Below are 22886 nucleotides of genomic sequence, written 5' to 3' on the forward strand. Positions count from 1 at the left end.
CCGCCACCATGGGTTTCAATGGAGCAACTCCGCCGTTGCAGTCAATGGGGTTCCCCGCCATAGGCTTTCAATGGGGTAACCGCCGCCATTGAAGCCTATGGGAAAAACCACAAATCTTTACATTCATCCATACTCCGTCTGGTTGTTCGGAGAGGGCTGGGAAGGGTCATGCATTAAAGCCGGAACCTTGGCTACATGCCACCCAAATCCCATCCCTCTGGTCATTCCAGAACCGGAGATATGAACTTACATTTTTCATAATTTCACACTTAGTCGTTTTTACGCCACGCGGCTTTTCCCCATTGGAATCAATGGCCGGCGCCACCATAGACAATGCATGGCGCACGCCGCCATTAGATTCAATGGTACCTCCGCTCTGCCATTGAAGTCAATGGCGCGACCCTCCTCCGCTCGACCCCTTACGGGTGTCTCTCATTCCTGGACCCGGTGTGGATCGTGTGTGGGGGTTCCTAGGAGCTAGGGGCAAAAATAACTTTATTCCCAGGGGCCCTAGAACCTAAGATTCCCACGCCAATTGTCTTTGAACTTGACCGAAGTGATTAAACTCTTTTCAAAGACATTGTATCCGCTTTTGCGGTCTGCAGTTTGGATGGCTGCCAACCTGTTCCTCAAGGCCGGCGTTGAGGAATCTCCATTGAAGTCAATGAGCCCATTGACTTACAATGGGAAACCGCCGCTCCTTCTCTCGGACGCCACCTGCTGGTCGTCGCTGGAAAACAGGTCCAAAACCGCTACTTCTGCCATTAGAACGCATGGAGTCTCAATGGCAACCTATGGAAGGCTGCAAAATGGAGCCTGAAAAGGCGGGAAAAGGGAACAAAGGGCTATAATCACTAAATTAACATTAACCCCTTCCCTCCTGCATCAACCCTAGTGTATGTGTGAGTGCAAACACCAGGATGAGACATTACATTTATACAGGGGAATAAACAGTTGGATACTGAAGCAAGGTAAAAAACACATTACTGGACCTCAGTCCAGTTAACCCCTTGCTTCCCAGGTGAGAGTAGGGGGTGGCCAAATGGGGTGTAACCCCTTTAATCCCAGACCAAATCCCCTCTCTCATGACATGGGGGTTATAGAAAAGCGGGATCATACTAGAATTTTTTGTTAGTAAATCTGTACTTAAATTTAAGCCGGTCCCAAAGTGCCAGTGAATGTTTAATCATTGGGTTTGCTACTCCTCCTGTTGGTCTATCCTGGCTGTCCAGCCATAGCAAAGTGTCTAATCTTGCCGGGGCACAAACATGGTCCTCTATATCAACCCATGCTCTCGTACCCCTTGCTGAGTTCCAGAGGAGTAGCTGGTGGAGCTGAGATGCCTGAAAATATGGGCACAGCAAGACCTCCTAGCTTCGAGGGTCTCTGTTGTTTTGTATTTAGAATTCTGGACCTTTTACCTGACCACATAAACCTAGCAATACTGCGCTTAAGACTGGTTATATCTTTATCTAGGGCCCAGACCGGGAGAGTCCGAAAGAGGTACATTATCCTGGGAAGGAGAGTCATCTTGACTGTCGTAATCCTACCTACTGTATCCAGGAGATACAATATCTATCCCATTCTTCTAAATTGTTTTTGAGCTTACAAATTTGTTGGGGGTAATTATATCTGTAGATTGTCTGTACGGATTTTGTAAGATTTACCCCTGGGTATGGTATATAGTTTGTGCGCCATGTAAAGTTAATACTCAGTAGTTTGATCAGGTCATCGGTCAAATTGATACTCAGGGCTAGCGATTTTGACCGATTGATTTCGAAGCTTGATATACTACCAACTTGCCCAAGGGCTAGAAAAAGGTTGGGGAGAATAGTGAGTGGTCTAGTAATCGTCATTAGTTTGTCGTTAGTGAAGAACGCCACTTTATATTCTGTTTCCAACCTGTATACCCGACACATTGGGGTCTAGTCTCAAGGCAGCCGCCAAGGATTCAATAGAGAGCGCAAACAAAAGTGGAGAGAGGGGGCAGCCCTGCCGCGTGCCATTTGCTATAAATATGGTGTCTGGGAGGAGCCTTGCATTTCTAATCTGGGCACATGAGGCCTGATATAAGGTCTGTATACGTCTAAGAAAGGCCCCAGTGAAATCCATTTTAGTCAACACTTCAAACAGATATCGCCAGTCATGCCTATCAAAAGCTTTCTCAGCATCAAGTGAGAGTAGCATACAGGGGGTCTTCTCTATTTCACCTGTGTGGATTAGGTTAAGAGTCCTCGGGATATTATCTGGAGCATGTCTTGCCGGGATAAACCCCACTTGATCATGGTGCACCAGATAGTTCATATATTGTTTTAGGCGATTAGCTAGACTTTTTGCATATAGTTTGACATCTGTGTTTATAAGTGAAATTCAGCGATAGCTGGCGCAGTTCGTAGGGTCCTTGTTTTTTTTTAATGTATTAATACAATGGTAGCTGTAGCCATCGATTGTGGGTCTGGTTCACCATTTAGAAACTAATTTAACATGGTTACTAGATATGTGATAAGAATATTCAAGAATTTCTTATAGTAGGCCCCGGAAAAGTCATCTGGGCCTGGAGCTTTCGATGCCTTCAGTTCCATGATGGTCGCAACCACCTCTTTTGCAGAAATTGGTTCATTAAGCTCTGTTCTATGGTGCGGTTTAAGTTTGGGCAATGGGCAGGCCTCTAGATAGTTATTTGTATCATTTACTGGGAGGTCCACTTTTTCCCCCCCATCATATAGCTTTTGGTAGAAGCCATGGAACTGTTTCACTATCTGAAACGGGTCCTTGGTCAGCGTTCCATCAGCTAGGCGTATTGCCTGTATATTTTGTGTCGCGGCTGCATTTTTAAGGCGCCTGGACAGCATAGCGTGGGCCTTATTGCCTCTTTCATAATATTTCTGAGAGGTCCAGCGTGAAGCCTGTTCTGTTTTAACTGAAAGGCATAAGTTTAGCTCCCCTCAGGTCTGGATAATCTCAGCCACCACATGCGCTGTGCTAATTTTATATACCGCCTCTAGCTCAGAAAGCTTATTTGTCACATCCAGCTCCCGTTTTGACCGGGCTTTCTTCCTTCGCGAGGCAATTTTAATAAACTTCTGCACCTTTTTAAAAACAATGGGACCACCACAGCATTAATCTTGCAACTGAAACGACAAAAACTAAATTTACACAACAGCAGAACCCCTATCTCCCTTTCTCCAGCAGAAGATGCAGCCAGAAGCTCTCTCCGCTCAGCCCAGATGACGACATCGTAGATGGATGTGCTTATATTCGGGCATCGATGTCGTCGTCTAGGCTGAGCGGAGAGAGACAAATTCTGACTGCTACAGGCCTCTGTAAGTTCTTTTACCTCGTCACCGGCAGCGCGTCACAACGTTGCGTTGCCATGACAATGTGATGTCACGACCTCAGAACGCCGGAGACAAGGTAAGGGGGGCTGGGAGGGGCCACACATCCCTGATCTAACTAACATTGTGTTTAGTCCCCACATTAACCTTGAAAAGACTAATGGATAAGCGCAGTTAGGGTAACTGCCATTATAAACAACGACGTGCTCTATACAGGGGGGGGGTGAAGCAGTACTGTCCTTTGATGATACACTGTCAGGCTCAACCTGGCATTAAATTAGTTAACGGCCCCTGGGGATTGGGACCGGTGTGGTAATCTTCCTGCATCCCGTGCCCTGTATTTTCCATACCGAGTAACCTGCTCAACGTGCAAAATTTGATACTCCACTTTGAAAGTCCTTTCAAAGTTAATGGCCCCAAACCCCAGTGGGACACCCGCTGTAACACTGCACCACGGTGAGGCAATCCCACAACCCGTCTCTATCCTGTGTGTCTAGAACACAGACTGAAGATAAAAGGCAGAGACAATGGGGTGGGGTTTTACACACAAACCCTACAAAAAAGATCCCCCATCCGTTGTAAGTCGTAGTAAAAATAAATACATTTATATTCCAGCAAATGTTACACACGTTAAGCAGAAATTAAAAACGAATTCATTTTCACGTAAGGGTTATAACACTGATTGGGCGCGTACAATGTAGCATTATTGATGTATGTAGGGTAACAAGGTGACCTAATGGCAGTGACATGTTTATTGGCTTAAATAATGGTGTTATGAAATTAATAACGCACACACGGGGAGCCCCGAATAGGAGAAAATCTGATTTAATGCCCGGCTTTTACAGCAGACAAAATTAATTATAACAATTAAGCCCTGAAGACTTCCTCCAGCACTCGATATAACACACACACGCCAGACTAATCATATTCTAATTCATCCCTTGCTTGAACAGAAGTGGAAATAACGATGCAGGCATGTCAAGGCACCTCGGGAGTTTGGTTACCGTCAAATAATCAAGACCCCAGGTGTGTTACGTTTATAGGGTTGGCGTTCCATCCCTCGCATATGGGATTCCTGTGATTGCCGGGAACCCCATAAGAGAGCCTTATCACATATGAGGGAGGTGCAACTAACCCTATTAATGAGATAAGAAAGTATCACACAGAATCCTATAAAAATGGAGTCACTGACACTTTGTAGTAAGCCCATGAAGAGGTGCCTTTTTATCACATCAGACAGGGGTATAGCTAACCCTTTTAACTTACAGGAATCATATGTGAATGCTTTCTTGTCATATCCATGGAAGTTACCATTGACCGCCATTAACTTGTAGTAATCCTGTGGAGAACGCAACCTCTAACCACACACCCTACATAGGTAGCAGGGGCCACAGCCTCTGACCAAAACAGGATTGTATTTCTAATGTGAACCCATCTTCTCCTAGTAAGTGTGAGAGCATGGAAGACATCAGTGGGGCAGAACAAGATCCCTGCATCCGTGACAACAGCCTGAGCCAATCAGCATGGTTTATATACCTTGAAGTTCCTCAACGTTAGATCAAATAGGATTGGGTCAGGTAAAAGGCGCATGCTGATTGGCCATCCCTAACCTTACCCAGCCACCTGCACTGTCCAAGTGTTAAGACTAAAAGGGGGTGACAGGTCGAACCAAGAGGCTGCCTGAGAAATTGGGCACCATTAACCCAATCCTAACAATTAGTAACCTAATTACCCCCAAGGGTAGTCAACGAAGCCCCCTTCATAATGAAAGACGCAGCAGACCTGCCCCTGTATCTCTCGACGTTGTGCAATACAGGAACAGTACCTAACCCAAAGCTCTTATAAATTAAAAAAAACACCCGCTTGTGCCAACCACCTTTGGGTAAAACCCGCTGTGCCAAGGCAATAATGGGAGCTGCCTCACCCCATTCACTGAAGGTACCTCTTGCAGTGAAGGGTTAACAGCATCAATACCGGGAAATTAAATGAAAATTAAAAAAAAAAAGCCGCCATCTTTAACGCACCCCTTTTTCTTTTTTTTTGCATGGCGTTTGAATCATTACAGGTTTTCCACTACTCTTAATCTTGCCTTTTAAAGGTTAATTTCCTTTTCACCCATAAACAAGGATGTCCTTTTATTCTAGGCCTTAAGGAAGAGAGAAAGCAGCAACCTGATTGGTCCAAAATCGGCCCCAATCCTGTGGCTAAACTAAATATAGCAACCCCAATAGATTCAGCCGAGATCTTCCCCCATTTTGTTTTCACCCAACCTGTCATGTGCCACTATAATAACGCCTGCTACTTTATTAAAAACAAAAAAGCACGAAAACACTTTATACTTTTACATGAAGGTTTCTCTGCACCCTGCAGTGAATCTGTAGCATCTATTTCTATAAAGGGATTAAAAAAAACCATGATTACTAAACCCCCTTTCAAATAAGGATATAAATGTACATAATAGACATTAAGAAGAAAATTCTGAATATTTGCAGTATTTTTTTAAAATTCTTTAGTTTCTCCCCTCCCAAAAATAAAAAAAAGTGGGGATTTCCCCCCCCATCCTGTAAAAGGGATTATAGCAGGGCAGTTACCAATGTCTCCTTTATTGTTGGGTGTAACGGAAAACCCTAAATAGGGAATTATTTGGGGAGGAACCGATTGTAGTGTTTCTGAAGGATTGTGAAGACTGAACATTTATCTAAAAGTATCCTCCCCCTCTCCTCTCTCTCCCCCCCCCCCCAACATATACGACTTCAACACATTTATTTCATAGGGCGCCATTAAAGGAAAACCTAGAATTCCGGCGGCAGCCGCGGGCAGAGTGGTTGATGCGATGCAGAATGAAACACAGGGCTTGTGACGTGAGCAGGAAGGGTAAGTCATTGGGGTGGAACGGAGGTCACTGCGTCCTGGCAGTGAGGTCACTGCGCTGTGGCAAATCCGACACGGTCGTTATCGCGGTCGAAGACGGTGTAATACGGACCAATGAAAACGTCGCCCAGTATCCAGAGGGGGCCGGCCGGGGGGGGAATGTCCAGACCCATAAATCCGCTGAGGCAGATGGTGCGGCCGGCCTGGGATACCTGCGGGGGAGAAGGTAGGGGGTCAGAGGTACAAAGGCAATACAGTGTCAGCCTCCCCTCACCCTTATGCAGAGCTGGCCTTACACATGGTGCAGACCGTGCCAGCCTCTACCCCTGGTCCACTTACGCATGTGCAAAGAGCAGGCCATGCAAGCTTCTCCCCCACTTACCTTCAGCACATACTGCTCCCCAGTTAGGCTGTATGTCTTTCCACCAAACGCCAAGGTGATGACAGGTAGCGAGGGGATCTTGTCACACTGCACCATATACTGTGTGGGCAAAAGGAAGGGGTACAGGTCACGGACACACACATCTCTCCTCCAACCCCCCTGATACAGGGGCTTCCCACCCCCCACTCCCGTGATATAAGCCTGTATCTTACCTCTCCCTGGATCAGTGGGATGGCCCCGATAGCTTTCTGTAGGGCCGTCACTTCCGCCACGGGGCCAGTGATCAGCGAGGTCCCCGTGTCCACGATAACCTCACAGCCGCCCTTACACAGCATTAGCTGATTCCCCACCGCTATTCTGCAGGGGAGACATGGTGGGGAGCGTGACAGAGGCACCACATCCAAAACACACAGCGAGAGGCAGCACCCCCGAGCACAGCGTACAGGGAGTGACACACACACGAGAGCACAGTATACAGGGTGTGACACACACACACACACACACGAGAGAGAGAAAACACAGCGTACAGGGTGTGACACACACACGAGAGCACAGTATACACGGTGTGACACACACGAGAGAGAGCACAGTATACAGGGTGTGACACACACGAAAGAGAGAGAACACAGCGTACAGGGTGTGACACACACGAGAGAGCACAGCGTACAGGGGGTCAGATACACACAGAAGAGAGTGAGAGAGCACAATGTACAGGGTGTCACACACAGCGTAAAGGGGGTCACAAACAACACACAAGAGCACAGCATGCAGGGACACACACACACACACTAGAGAGCACAGTGTACAGTAGTGACATAGGAGAGCACAGTATACAGGGGTGAAACGAGAGCACAGTATACAGGGGTGAGACACACATCCGAGAGAGCACAGCGTACAGGGGTGACACACACACACACACACCTCCTAGGGGTTCAGTCATGCGACTTCAATGTACCATAATGTGAGGCAAGTAATTGTACAAGTGTATAGCGAGAGACAAAAAAACACACACCTGGCAGAGAAGCATGTGTAGATTCGTTTGAAATCCAGGGGGAGCATGGAAGGGAGATAAAACAAAATATATTCTAAGTGTAGACCGTGTGGTACTATATGGGTCAATACAGTGAAGTGTCTTGGCTCGTATGTGTAGCCTACTCACAAGATGTAGATTAAATACGGGCAATGTATCACAGTGGTCTTTGCAGGAAGGACCTCTTGATTCTTGATATGGTGTGGACCCCCAATCTCAGCAGGACAGCAGTTAATATGTGGGAGAAAGAGTATCCATAGTGCAGACCAGTCTTAAAAAACATAACTTTTATGGAATTTTAAAAATGAACACTTACAATAAAAACAATTAAATCAAGCATGAATCACAATGATGTGATGAAAGAGAGTTGGCTGTGGACTTTTGGCTCACCCACCACCTCCGGTGTGAATGCACTGCGTTTGTCGAAGCCACGCACCGACTGGCGAAACGCGTAGAGTGGAACCCGCCTACAGGAAGAGAGTAGCAGGGACGAAGATTGCAGACCCACAACCGGAAGTGACACATCGCGCCCAAACCGGAAGTGACATATCGGAGTCCACCGGAGGGGACAGGACGGCACGCGTCAGAGGGAGCTCCAGGGACATACCAGACCGACGTCCAACATAAGAACCGGAGCGGACGACACCCGAACACCCTAGAGGGAGCTGAGAAGGTGGAGCGTCCAGCGTAGCAGCGTCCCACGCAGTGCATTCACACCAGAGGTGGTGGGTGAGCCAAAAGTCCACAGCCAACTCTCTTTCATCACATCATTGTGATTCATGCTTGATTTAATTGTTTTTATTGTAAGTGTTCATTTTTAAAATTCCATAAAAGTTATGTTTTTATAAGACTGGTCTGCACTATGGATACTCTTTCTCCCACATATTAACTGCTGTCCTGCTGAGATTGGGGGTCCACACCATATCAAGAATCAAGAGGTCCTTCCTGCAAAGACCACTGTGATACATTGCCCGTATTTAATCTACATCTTGTGAGTAGGCTACACATACGAGCCAAGACACTTCACTGTATTGACCCATATAGTACCACACGGTCTACACTTAGAATATATTTTGTTTTATCTCCCTTCCATGCTCCCCCTGGATTTCAAACGAATCTGCACGAATTGAGGGACCAGTGGAACCAGTCCCTACCAGCTGGGTTTGAGCAGGGGGGTTTTGATTCATTCATTCACGTCATTTATCACGTGTGCACTATAGTATGTTTTTTGTATCATTAGATTTTGATTTATTCACTATTCACTGTTAGTGATCACTAGTAGAGTTAGCGCCTTTTCTTCACTGTAACACAGCAGAGAAGCATGTGTATACACTAGTCTAGTGTATACAGCCAATGATAAGTTAGCCCTGTGTTCCCCTCACCCCCATTATGGATTTAACAAGGTGTTAACTTCGGTGCCAACGGGCACCTCCAAAGCTCGCCAGCGCGCTGCTGTTTCCAGCTGTAACCGGCCCGTACGTTGGCTATAACACATGTTCGTGCTAATCAGATGCAAGAGAGGTGTTCTCTGTAACAACGCCTCTCCACAGAGCTCCTTTATAGTTAGCACAGGGATTTACCCATACGTTAGGTCATAGCTAGAGAACATGGGGGAGGGGCGGGGGGGAAAAGAGAGGGTCCTGTTTAACTAGATGCCCAAGTGAGATAGAAATATATCCCCAAGCACGTGGGGAGACAATCCAAGAGCACCATTATTTAAGCAATTTGTTTTTTATATTTAAGTTGAGATTGAAGCAGGCGGGGGGTCTACGGAGCTGAACCCATTCATTTCAGCTCACCTGCTTCCGGAGGTACAGACCCTCCGCAGGCGGTGTCGGTAGCCGCTCCACTAGCAGGGTTCACGTAATGGCGGCGTTTCAAAGCTCCCGCACCCTGCCGGCCAATAGGAAGCCGTGGCGTCATCAGGTGCGGCTTCCTACTGGCCCATGTGACGTGGAAGCTTTAAAAACCTTTGCAGAGATACAGACCTCCAAATAGGGGTGCTGGATCTCGGGAATCAAGGGGGTCCCCGGAGCCGAAGTTGAAGGGGGTTCAGCTCCAGAGACGCCCAGTGTTAAAAAATGAGAAAATAAAAAATGGCGTGCATTGTGTAAGGAATCGGGGAACGTGCCCTCCGCGACGCACTTCCTCCTTACCTGGGGCATCAAGCAGCTCCGCGATATTACCACGTGCGCGCGGAGAGGTTCTAATAAAATCTGAGGGACTAACCCCACCTCCCGTGATGCGTGTGCACCGCTCCCCAGTTGCGTGTTAACAATAATCTCCTTATCACGCCCACCTGTCTCCTGCACCGCTCCACCTATCCCCGCCTCCGCCGTGGCCGCACCTGCACTCCTCCCCTCTGTCTCATTGGTCCTGATCTCCCATATACGCTCAGCTGTGCCACTTGCACTTTGGCGGAGCATAGTTCCTTGTAGCCTTGCTGTTCCCACGTCTCTGTTCCTAGCTTTGTCTTGCTGGCCGTTTGACTTCCTGTGTACCGACCCGGCTTGACCCTAGGACTCCGCTTCTCTGGATTACTGACCCCGGCTTACCTGTGACCTTCCGCATCTCTCCATCCCTGACCACGGCACTCGAACACCAACTATTCTACTGGCTCCAACCCATGACCACGGCACCCCGGATATCGACTATCCTACTGGCTCCAACCTCGGCAAGTATTAGGACTGTTCTTATATCTCCAATCCCGACCCGGCTGCCTTGACCATCCACTCTCCAGAAGTGCCCTCGTTGTGGTGGGTGGGGGTTATACACTCTCCCACATCACTACCGGGTTCCCGCCTTGTTCATGGTGAGCACAAGTGTTACACATTGCTCCTTTAAATAACTCCTATTAGCAGGTATCTCAGGTATCTCCCTTTTTGTGCATAGAGGTCTCTCCACGTGTTTAAAAGGATACGTATAATACTTGGGACTGTAGTAAAATAGGACCCATCTCTCCAAGGCAGATCTTATAGTCCCCCCTCCCCCCAAAAAAAACAAACAACCCTTTCGGAATCTGATTTGTTCTGATCTGACACCCTCCTCCCTCTCTCACCTGGATAGGCCGTGTCCATGGGGAGAGCAACCGCGCAACCAAAATAACTGGCCTCTGATGCAGGTCATAGAGCGTACGACCGCGATGCAGACCACCAGCGCGTGCGATTTAACAGAAGACAAATACATTTGTTTGTCGCGTCATGGCCAGGTCACGTGCACGGTTCGTCCAATGAGGGCCAACCAGCTCCGTGACGTCACGGCCACGCCTCCCCGTCGCGTCTACCTAGACGACACAAACCGCTCCAGCCACGCAACGCCATGCGCGCAGGTCATACACTCACCATGGACGCGGCCTTGTGGTGGACAGCGGCGGGACTGACTCAAGACGGGAGCGGAAGAAGCTGGCGGCGGGAGAAGAGGTTCACCATATCTGCAGGGGACATTAAATGGCGGGCGGAGGAGGCAGTAGGAGAGTATTCAGATCCATGTGAGCAGCAGAAAAGCCGGGTCGGAGCGCGCCTCTGCGGTCCGACATAGAAGTCTAGAGTGACTTTACTGAAGACTTCCGGGTCGGACCGCAGCCGGCTTTTCTCCTGCTGCTCACTTGGATATGAATACTCTCCTGCCACTGCCCGCCTTTCGCCATCTAAGGCCTCCTGCTGGCATGGCAGTCGATTTCTCCCGTCGCCAGCTTGGTCATCCGCTCCCGACTGGAGCCAGTCCTGCCGCTGCCTCGCCAGCTCACAAAATCCACTCGCCCCAGGCGAGCGGATTTGTCGGGCACTGCGAAGGAGATCATCAACGGCCGTTGTTTCGGCATAGATTTAGCTTTGTGGATTCGCGTAAACCTCAAGGAACAGAACATCCATCACGGATTTTGATAACATGACTTAATGGACCATTGTGGATCTGGGCCTCAGAACTGCGATTTCAGGGTGACTCACTGGTCCATATGAACCTGCCAATACGCCTTGCGGGTCACGTTCAGGTAGTTGAAGTCTCCAGTGTAATATTTGGGGTCGGTGCCCCCCAACAACAACTCCCCACCAGGCTGGGACTCAGGATTCCTAAGGAGAATAAAATGGTGAGAGAAACATATTAAGACAGCAGTGTCCAACATCACGATACCTATAAATCAATGGGGCCGGTGGCAGCTCTTTGGATAAGAGGTGCCACAATAACAGCCAATCACAGAGCTCCATGATCCTTGAGAGAGGCACCTCTAATAGTAAGAAACCCGTGTGGATGGCTGACTGGAGCATTCCAATTGGTTAATACCACAGGGGGAGAGAAACAAGTCCGGAGTGCTGCATTTCTGAACGCCCCGTGTTTAGCCAAATGGAGCATTCGGATTGGTCAGGCCAGTGCTGCACCAAGTGACTAACCTATTGGAATGCTCTATTCAGCATAGTTCCAACTCAAAGTTGAAGGTCGCCATGGCACCAGCCCGAGCCAATCCGTACCCTCCACTTCCAGTAGACAATGCGCTGAATGGAGCGCTCCGATAGGTGAAGCATAAAGGGTTTAGGAGGGTCAAGTAAACTGTCTCCATGACAACAGCCTCAGCCAATCAGAGCACTGCATTCCTAGCAGGTCAGAAAGGTGTAAAATAGCTTCGGAATATTGCATTCTGATTGGCCATTGGTTGGTGCAGCTAGCAGGGCAGCGAACTCACCGGTTCAGGTAGAAGGAGAATACGTTCTTCTCCACAAGCTTTTGCTCTATGATATTGTCAAAGACAGGGGGGACCCCGTCTACGGAGATTCGGGGGTAGGCCATGCCCAGGATCCCATCAAACTTGGCCGCCACAAAGGTGATGCCAGGCTGCTTGATGGCCTCTCCGAAGAGCTGCCCCTTCACAGGCAGTTCCCCGATCTGTGGGGGACAAAGAGAAAAAACTATGTACACTCCATAAAAACCACTGTAGCCCTCTAACTCCTCCTATTGCTCCATATAACTACCCGTATAAACTCCTTCCATTGCTCAATAACCGCTTCCTATAACGCCACCTAGTGGCCATATAACTTCTCCCTATAACTCCTATTGCACGATATAAAACTCAGCCCAAGAAACCTGAAAAGATCAGTATTTATCAGCGACCGGTCATTACACAGCCAAGGGAGCAGGGAGAAGCGCTCATTCGGGAGCACAGTGTAAGCTGCGGGGGCAGCCACAGGTTCAAAAAAAAACCCAGGGCCACCAATAATATATCTTCATTAGATTGATCGATCTAGCCTCTCTCAGATAAAATCAATTCATTTATGGGATATAGATATAGAGATAGCTATTTTTTTTTTTTTAAAGGCATTTAAAATGGGACTTTTTTCAGCAAGGGTTTGTTTTTTTAAACTTTAAGGTGGCATTTAAAGCTGCAGTTCAGTCTTTTTTTTTTTAATTAATTTTTTTAATTCAATAGTTTCATGTGTGCAATCTCTAATTACCTAAAGAACGGTATAGCTGCAGGTCAATTCGTTCTCCATGTATTGATCGGCGAAATTTGGCAACATCTTTAGATATGGCATATGTTTTTCATCTGCTTCTGTCAGTCAGTGGAAGCTCATGAATATTCATGAGCACTCCTGCACTGACATGTGCTAGAGGGAGGGCAGGGCTGACAAAGGGGTGTGCCAGGGCTTGTGACAGGACATAAAGGGGCAGTGCCTTAGCAAATGGCTGTAAAATAGAATACAAGAAAATTGGTCTTTCAAAGCTGTTTTTTTAAAAACAGAAAATGCTAAAAGTATTTTTTCTTACTACAGAACTGATTTATTAAAAAAACACACATGCAGGATATGGACTGAACTGCAGCTTTAAAACTGCAGACCAAGCCATATCCTACGTGTTTTGTTTTTTTAATAAATTAGTTCTGTACTATGAGAAAATACTTGTAGCATTTTTTTTATAAAACACACTGAATAACATTTTTAATGTATTATAATACAACAAGCATTTTTTGTTTCTATAGCAACCATTTACAAAGGTAATGTACATCCCCTTCCTCTTCTGAAACAGGCTCTGGCACACCCCTTTTTGAGCCCTGCACCAATAGTATCTAGTGACTGCCTGATGACATGATCATCCCCACAGAAGTTTGCGTCTTTGGTCCTCTTATGCTGCCCTGACAGCCATTTAGTGATCCCCTGAGCCGAATCTTCGACGCTCGATCGGCAATTTAGCCAATTACTTATTGTGTGGATTGTATTGATGCACATATTAAAAAGGGAAAAAAAAAAAAAAACACAGCTTTTTTTCAAAACAATACAAAAAAGGTTAAACAAGTTTTTAACTTTAATTATTATTTATTATTATTTTTTTTTAAAGCAGCACACCCCAACTCCCTCCAATTTTATTGGCTAGCTTAACTGAACTGAGGCGTCCCTCAGAATGGCTCCACCACCCCAGTTTCCAAGTGATAAGGGTTTAACAACAACAATTTTTTCTTTTAAACCTACAGTACAAATATTGGTGTCACAAACTGACAGCCTTCTATTGGCCGTGGGATGCAAAGCCGACTCCGTGGCCAGGATGTGTCCACCAGACACGTGCTCTTGCCCAGCAGAGTAAAAACGTCTTGTCACTTGGAAACTGTGGGGTCCCGAACATCACGACCAGCCCCTGTGGACTCCCGGTGCTGGGTGTGCGTGCAGCACAGACTGGCCATTTAAGATGATTAAAAATAAATCTCTTAAAAAAGATGTGAAGTGTTTCAAGTAACCCAGCCCGTTTGTGAAGGGATATGTAGGACGATATAAAGGAGGTAACAGGACAGCGAGTGGGCTTGCCCCTCTAGCTCTTGGGCTCACCGTCACGGTGTCCTGGCTCAGGTATCCGGACAGGCTCCCGCTGCCATACTGGATGGAGAAGGCAGTGCCGTTCTTCTCGTAGGTAGATGATTTGGAGGAGTCGTATTTGTGGTGCAGTACTAAGGCAGGAGGAGAGCACTAGTCATTACACACACGGTTATGTACATCTACACAAACTATATATAGCTGAACCCTGTTATAACGCTGTGCTTGGGGTCCAAAGAATCGCATCGCGTTATAAGCGGATCGCGTTAGAAATAATGTACAATTCTATGCATTGTACAATAAAAGTATTTAAGATACCAAAAATCGTGTTGTAAAGTATTCCTAAATACGAAAATTGGGAGCCACGCTTGCATCGCGTTATAAGCGGATTCGCGTTGTAGCGGATCGCGTTATAACGGGGTTGAGTTGTATTATACACACACACATAATCTGTATGTATAATATGTACAAAAGGCCCCCAGCACACAAATGAGGAAAAGCAGACAAATATGTCAAAAATAGAATCTAATGATATATTTGTAAATAAAGCCGCTACAAAGTCAATCCCAGCACAGGCAAGGAGAGTACATCTCATGGGACAAGCTAACAACAATGAAGGGAGAGGAGGGAAGAGTAACAAAAAAAAAACCACAACAAAAAAAAGCACAGCACACAAAATTAAAAAAAAGTATTGAGGAGATATAGGGGAACACTGCAGACAGCCTTAAGGGAGCCACGGACATTCACTGCAGAGCGAAGGATTCGTATTCATTACTGCTTTATTTACCTTGTGTTTCTCATGCTAGTTGATACACAGTGACCTTAGATGCTACTGCATAGTGATTCATCATTTAATTGCTGCTGTCTCCTGTCAGTCTGCCCATACTATCTGCATTCTGGATACAGTTTAGTCAGTGTTTTAGGTTATCACCCTTAGGTGATGGGTTTACTTCCCTTACTTCAGTGGAGAGCTATATAGGTAGGAGGTGTATTCATTAGGGAAGTACCATAGACTGTTATAGTCTGTGGGAACGGGCTTGAGAAAGGGGATCTGTAGGCTCCGAAACGTTGCCCCCCTATATCACCTGAATTTATTCTTGTGTACTGTGCTTTTTGTTGTTTTTTTTTTGTAACGTTTCCCTTTTTTCCCCTCCTTCCCTCCTCTCCCTTCATTGTTGTTAGCTTGTTCCCTGAGATGTACTCTCCTTGCCTGTGCTGGGATTGACTTTGTAGCGGCTTTATTTACAAATATATCATTAGATTCTATTTTTGACATATTTGTCTGCTTTTCCTCAATTGTGTGCTGGGGGCCTTTTGTACATATTATTGCTTCCTTTTTGGGGGATATGAGGTGTCTCCTTGCTCCCGTGCACCACTCAGTTTTCTTCTAATCGCTATTTAGCAAAAAAAAAAATGTTTGGGTGGAGTGCTACCTAACACACATACTTTTTCTATCTGCACACACACACACACACAAGTTAATTAATGAGCGTTGGTCAACATTTCGGGTTTTTACCCTGGACCTTATCAATGTGAGACTGGTAAGAGCCTCAGTAAAATACTTCCGCTCCTCTTCTCTGTACGGTCTCATCTCTTTCCACAGCTGGGGGATGGAAAGTCGATGCTACCAGTAATGGGTTTTTGGGCTGTCGGTATAGTGTAGCGATTTGAGGCAAGTATACCACTGATGTTCTTGATACACATCAAGAAAATGAATGCGCGCTGCACTGCGATTACAAGGGAAGCGGATTGGGGCGTCAAGCTTGTTAAGGGAGGTTACAAAACTTTCCAGTTCGGCGTCTCCTACCCAGAGAAAAACAAGTCGTCTATTGTTAACTTGTATAACTGAGGAGTTTAGCCAATTATTATTATATAGCCACCAGCCCTTAAGAGCTGCAATCCTGAGCGCTTTTAGCTGTTCGTCGTAATTATGTACGTGTGGTAAACGCATTGATACCATGTACCCGTCCCCCCTTACCCTTTGACAGTGCTTTTCAACAGGAGGTTCCGCGGGCATCCCTAAAGGGTTCCGTGCAATGTTCAGCTTATTGCAGAAAAATGTACAAAACAAGTGTGAGATCAAATGCAATTAGAGAGGGTTGGGGTTCCTTACAATGCATCTGATCTCAGACGCGCTATTAGAGAGGGTTGGGGTTCCTTACAATGCATCTGATCTCAGATGTGCTATTAGAGAGGGTTGGGGTTCCTTACAATGCATCTGATCTCCAGACACTATTAGAGAGGGTTGGGGTTCCTTGCAATGCATCTGATCTCAGGCGCGCTATTAGAGAGGGTTGGGGTTCCTTACAATGCATCTGATCTCAGACGCGCTATTAGAGGGGGTTGGTGTTCTGCAGAATATCACAATATAAAATTATAGGGTTCCTTAAACAAAAAAAGGACAACTTCTATATTTCTCAGTTAGGAACCTTTTGGTGACATGATCAGATGTGTTCCAGTCGAACTATGTACCTTCCATTATTGAGGCCACGAGGGATTTGTTATTAGTGACAATTTAATGAAGGGATTACAGTTCTGTATACCAGTGTTCTGTTTCGGATACTTTCTTCTTGGTGGTAGTCGTGTTATCCCACAGCACCGTCAGGGGTTTTATTTGTATAAAACACAGAACCCTAGCAAGCTCTTTTTGGGAACCCCTGAGCCCCCACAAAATATATATATATATGTATATGTGTCAAAATGGAGTGCTATTGATTGTGGTATATGTATACAACAGACGACAGAGAAGCCCAATGCTACATCCAACATGACAGAAATACACAGTAAAATACTGATATATTCTCTTGAAATATGGTCATTTAGTTTAACCCTTTGGCCAAAGCATTGTAAGCTTGCGAGCCACGACAAGGCAGACACCTGTTCGCAGGTCCTAACACTACTAGATAAAATACTAATATACCTCTATTAGGATTAAAATTCTTATTTACCTCTATTAGGAGGGAGAAAGACCACAGTGGGTCTATATCCAGTAGCATGAAAGGACCTGCAAACTAGGGAAGTGGGGAGGGGCGGGCTTAAAACCTGTGAAGGAGGAGCCACTAACCTCCACCAGCTGGAACAGCTGAGAATGGGTTAACAAAACACAGAACCCCAGCAAGCTCTTTTTGGGAACCCCTGAGCCCCCACAATATATATATGTGTATGTGTGTCAAAAAGAGCTTGCTGGGGTTCTGTGTTTTGTTAACCCATTCTCAGCTGTATTTTACTGTGTATTTCTGTCATGTTGGATGTAGCATTGGGCTTCTCTGTCGTCTGTTTTATTTGTATACCCTGCTCTACTGATCTTTTATTGGTACTGACTAACCATATGCACGACTTGCATTACATACACACACTGGGGGAAAGGGGTTTATAGATTTAGTATTGCACAGTTATTTCTCTTCATATCGTTGTTTAAATTGTAATATTATTATTATTATAATAAGGTAAAAGTCCTTAACTACATTCTTGGAGCACGGAGGAAAAGGTGATTAAATGCTCTTTATGACAGGAAAAAGGGTATTTTGATAAGACCAGTTCTGAAGATTAGGTGTTTTTGGGGATTTTTTTCAATAGAAATATCAAGAAATTCCCAGGAAGGAAGTGTATTTAGTGAGTTTTTGTCAAAAATGCACTTAAGAGTTTTACCTCCACGACGACGATATGCTTTCTGTATACAGGCATACCCCGGTTTAAGGACACTCGCGAGTAAGTACATATCGCCCAATAGGCAAACTGCAGCTCGCGCATGCGCCTGTCAGCACGTCCTGAACAGCAATAACAGCTCCCTACCTGTACCGAAGCTGTGCACAAGCGGGGAGACTATAGAGCCTGTTACAAATGCGTTATTTACATCAGTTATGCATGTATATGACGATTGCAGTACAGTACATGCATAGATAAGTGGGAAAAGGTAGTGCTTCACTTTATGTACATTTTCCCTTTACATACATGCTCCGGTCCCATTGCGTATGTTAATGCGGGGTATGCTGTACAATGTCCCGTAGCTCTAAAATCCAACCACCTCCAAAATACCAAACCCCCTGCCTCCCTCCCAGCTCTGCCAGGTCCAAGGGCCAGAAGGAATCGCAGAGCATGACGATAATTGGCCAATACGCAACACTTCCAATGGGAAAAGTGCTTGATTTCTACGGGGCCTGTGACAATTTGCCGGTCTCGGCCACCTTTTGGGTGTACATGCAGTGGGGAAGAAGGCACTCACAGCAGGCGATGTCCAGCAAGGAGCAGTGGATGGATGGCACCCAGAGGTTAGATGATCCGGTGTCGAACACCACCATGAAGCTCTGAGGAGGGCTCCCGATGCCGATCTCGCCGTAGTACTGCGCCTGCAAGGGAAGGAGTGGTAAGGGGCACCCAAACTTCAACACTGACTACCTGGGAGTGCGGGGGCAGCATCTGTGCGTGAGGGGGCACGTACAGTTATCAGTCACAGATGGGATTGCCCTGTCACCCTGGGATGGAAGGGACACTCTTTGGGAAACCGGTCCTTTGTCAGCGTCACCGAGATGGATGGGACAGACTTTCATAGCTCCCTCCCCAGTGTCACTTAGCAGTGAAGAGAACAGACTGCGTGGCTCACAGCTGCCTGTCACCCGGAGATAAACGGAACAGACTCCATGGTCCCCCGTGTATCCCTCTGCAATGGCAGGGACAGACTCCGTAGGCCTTAGCTTCCTTCTGTCCCTCGTCACCCTGCAGTTTCTGTAACCTCCCTCACCCAACGCTTACATCCAAGTAGTTTTTCAGGGTCTCTGGTGTGGGGTCCCCATTGGAGGGGAACCCCGGGTGATATTTCAGGGGGGCACCATCGCCAATCAATCTTTGCACATCCCCCCCAGCTTCAGACATAGTGCGGCGGATCGAAGGGAACTTCTTCAGGGGGATTCTGCGGACAGACAGAAATTATTTAATGTTTAAATGTAAACGGCAGATTACACCCTAAACGGCTAACAAGTATCAACATTTATTTTAAAAGAATATTGACTTTAGAACAGAAGTCCCCTATGGTACCAGAACCTCCGGGTCTCACAGACAGTGTCCTTTCACAGAGCTTCGTATCTTCTGGTTATTAAGCAAATAAAAATACCACGTGTGAGCACATTCACGTCAGACAGGTCTGCAATCCCTGTCTTTACCCATTATCTCTTAGCATACAGCGCTTCCGCTGCAGCAAAGGATTCTGGGTAATGGCAGGCAAAGGAGCACAGGGTGGCACTTTATGCTTCATGTCCATTTTAACATGGACCCCTATGAGCTTAGGCCTGCCGCATGACATAGCTTTTTCAGTACAGCTTGGGTTAAAGAAGGGGGGGGGGGGGTAAAGAAGGAGGGGGTTAAACATTTACACAGCTATGCACTGCTTGGATTGAATGCTGCAGTCCCCGTCACGTGACCCACACATGCCGCTCCCCTGAGACAAAAAAAAAAGGTGAGGCTGCAGGGAGGCATGTAACACGAGCACACCTGTCTGTATCCCACACTGTGCTCCAACCAACAGACCACACTCCCTGCAGCCCTGCAGGGGGTCAAACACAGAGCAACATGTGGGCCCAGCAAAAGCACTCACCAGAGCAACACCTTCACTGCTGGGAAAACCGGCATGGAGGTGGGTGAGGGATGTCAGGCACAGGAGGGAGAGGTGCTCACCCACACAACACCTCCTCTGCCTTGCTAAAGGATCTCAAGCCCTCCAGTGTACCTATATGTACACACACACACTGATATACAAAAATGCTGTGTGTCTATAACACACACACACACATATAATATATAGCTATATGGATGCTTTTTATGGTCTCACTAAATCATTGAGCAGTGAAGATGTTTAATTAAAGACCATACACGTTACCCTGCTGCCTGAGCAGTGCCGTATACTGGCACTTATGTACCCGTAACGCACGCAGAAATGTGATTGCGCAAGCAGTGGTCTTTGAAGTGGGAGTTCGGACCTAGACAGGCGTCAGAACCAGTTACACCTCTTTCTGTGGGACCGGGGGATCTAAAGCAGCATCACAAGTTTATAGGCTAGGCGATAAAAGGATTGGTTTATATAGACACCGAGAGGGGTATCATTATCAGAGGAGATAATTACAGGAGGGCTCCTTTAGAGAGTCCCAGGGCTCGTCAGCAAGTCTCCAACAAATACAGTGAAAGTGACGGAAAGAACTCAGCCATATAACATCTTCTCGGCCTGATTTAAAATCGTACCAACTATATAATTTTTTTTTAAATTTGAGGATTGGTTGAAATAGGACCGGTCCCAGGGAGGCTGATCTCGTTAGGGGCTCGATGCGGACACTACAGCGGCGATTCTAACGCGATTGGGCAGCTTTAACGCACAAAAAAGGTGGCATCTTTATCCCAACACCGAGAGAGGAACCAGGTCGCAGGAGAGGTTAAAGTTGGGGTAAAAAGCCACAGTAAAGGGGTTAAGAAAAAAAATTGTGTTTTTTTTGTTTTTGTATTTATTTTTGTGGATTACGTGGAACCGTCATTTGAACCCTTTCACCGCTCTGCAGATCTACATTAGCAGTGGGTTAGAGGTGTGATACTCTGTGTAACCCTATAGAAGGACGAGGGTTTGACATCAAATACATTCCAGACACTCGAGGCAAACAGCAAACACCGCACCTCTTCATGCCACACAGATTGCAGGCACTCTGCCCGTACCGTGCCAACGGTGATACCCCACCCTCCAGGGTCCCAAAATATTACCCTCCGCAGGTATATAGCAAATACAAATACCCCTTGTATGTCTGGGACAGGTCGGCAACCCGGTCTTTCCCCATTATCTATTAGCATACAATGCTTCCACTGCAGCCAGGGATTCTGTCTAAATGCATGGCATGAGCACAGTGTCACCTTTTGCTTCTTATCCATTTTAACATGGACCCCCCTATTAGTTTATACCTGCCGTATCACACAGCATTTCAGCACGGCCTGGGTTAAAGAAGTGCAGAGCCAGTAACCCTACTAACAGGCTGTTTCTACCTTTTGGGTCTCAGTGCCAGGTTGGTTGCTGCCCTTGCCCTGTGAAGCTGGTAAGTGGGTGTAACCAGCAACATTAACAAAGTGATGGTGGGTAAAAAATAAATAATATCTCCTACATACGTACAGATCCTGTAAGACTGAGTGTGAACATTGAGCCTAATACACAACACCAGACACATACGGAAAAGGGCAGTGCTGCAATACAGACAAAGTCACAAACTGAACTGCTCTAATAATAAACCTTATATCATATAACAGCTTTCTCCCAGTGGGACGCAAAGCGCTGCACATTGCCAGTATACTGCGGTACGCAGCACATAAGTATTGTTACAGACATGTCCCATATGCTATATCTCCTGCAATACACATTATATACCGGATATTGAACTGTTAGGTACACATGTAAACACACAATGGCACTGCTGCATACACACACCACACATTCAATGCCCCTGTCTCTCTGTCGCTCTCTCTGTCTCTCTCTGTGTCTCTCTCTGTGTCTCTCTCTCTCTCTCTCTCTCTCTCTCTCTCTCTCTCTCTCTCTCTCTCTCTCTCTCTCATACATACATACACACACACACACACCATCATGTTCAGTATATACATACATACAGTGTATATATACACTGCATGTATGTGTGTGTATGTGTATATATATATATATATATATATATATATATATATATATATATATATATATATATATACACACACACATTCACACATACACACACTTCATGTATGTAATGCATCATATATATATATATTTTTCTTTGTTTATACACACACACACACACACACACACACACACACACACAATACCTGATGAGAGCAGAGCCTGGCTGCAGCAGAGCCGAGCAGACCAGCAGCACAGCCCACACTAGCAGAGTATCCATGCTGAGGCTGCCTGTGTGTATACAGCTCTATCTCTGTACTGTACGCAGCTCTGTCTGTGTACTGTATACAGTTCTGTATATAAGCCCTCTGTCCCTCTGCTGGTATTAGCAATGACCCAGCAATCTCACTCCCACATGTGATATGTCAGCTGACACTGCAGTCATGTGGCCCAGGGGTTGGGTAAACAGGCACTGTCCTGCCCCTGGTGGCAATCCTCTGCCTGTGTATAACGCAGTGCCTCTCACTCCTGGGAGATAGGGGGTGATTGTTTTTGTTTTTGTATATGTTTTATGTGTCTAATACATTTTGATACTTTTGTACGCTAGAGTGCTATTTTGGGATTCTTTTTTTCTTTGTTTCTGTTTTCACATAGCCAGTAGTGTTGATTTTGCACACTTTACTTTACTGGTTTTAGCACTTCTCATTTATGGTCTGTTGCAGGCTTTTCTCGTGATTCATATATATATATAGATAGATAGAACCATGTTAAAAATGGTTTTTGAAGCAAAAAGTGGCACTGTGTGCTCATTTGCATGTCATTTCCCAGAATCCCTTGCTGCAGTGGAAGTGCT

At 46.2% G+C, this 22886-nt stretch overlaps 1 protein-coding gene across 1 annotated transcript; it reads right to left on the minus strand.

Annotated features, from left to right (window-relative positions):
- Nucleotides 1-4144: 4144 nt before the first annotated feature.
- CTSD (cathepsin D) lies at nt 4145-22426 on the minus strand. Its single transcript, XM_075566896.1, has 9 exons — nt 22240-22426; nt 19156-19312; nt 18629-18752; nt 14422-14540; nt 12294-12493; nt 11563-11685; nt 6801-6945; nt 6589-6687; nt 4145-6418 (listed from the first exon to the last, which is right to left on the minus strand). Exons 1-9 carry the CDS (start codon nt 22311-22313, stop codon nt 6257-6259), a joined length of 1203 nt encoding a protein of 400 aa, XP_075423011.1. The 5' UTR covers nt 22314-22426; the 3' UTR covers nt 4145-6256.
- Nucleotides 22427-22886: the final 460 nt, after the last annotated feature.

This window comes from Ascaphus truei, chromosome 12 (genome assembly GCF_040206685.1).
Source record: "Ascaphus truei isolate aAscTru1 chromosome 12, aAscTru1.hap1, whole genome shotgun sequence".
NCBI classification, from domain to species: Eukaryota; Metazoa; Chordata; class Amphibia; order Anura; family Ascaphidae; genus Ascaphus; species Ascaphus truei.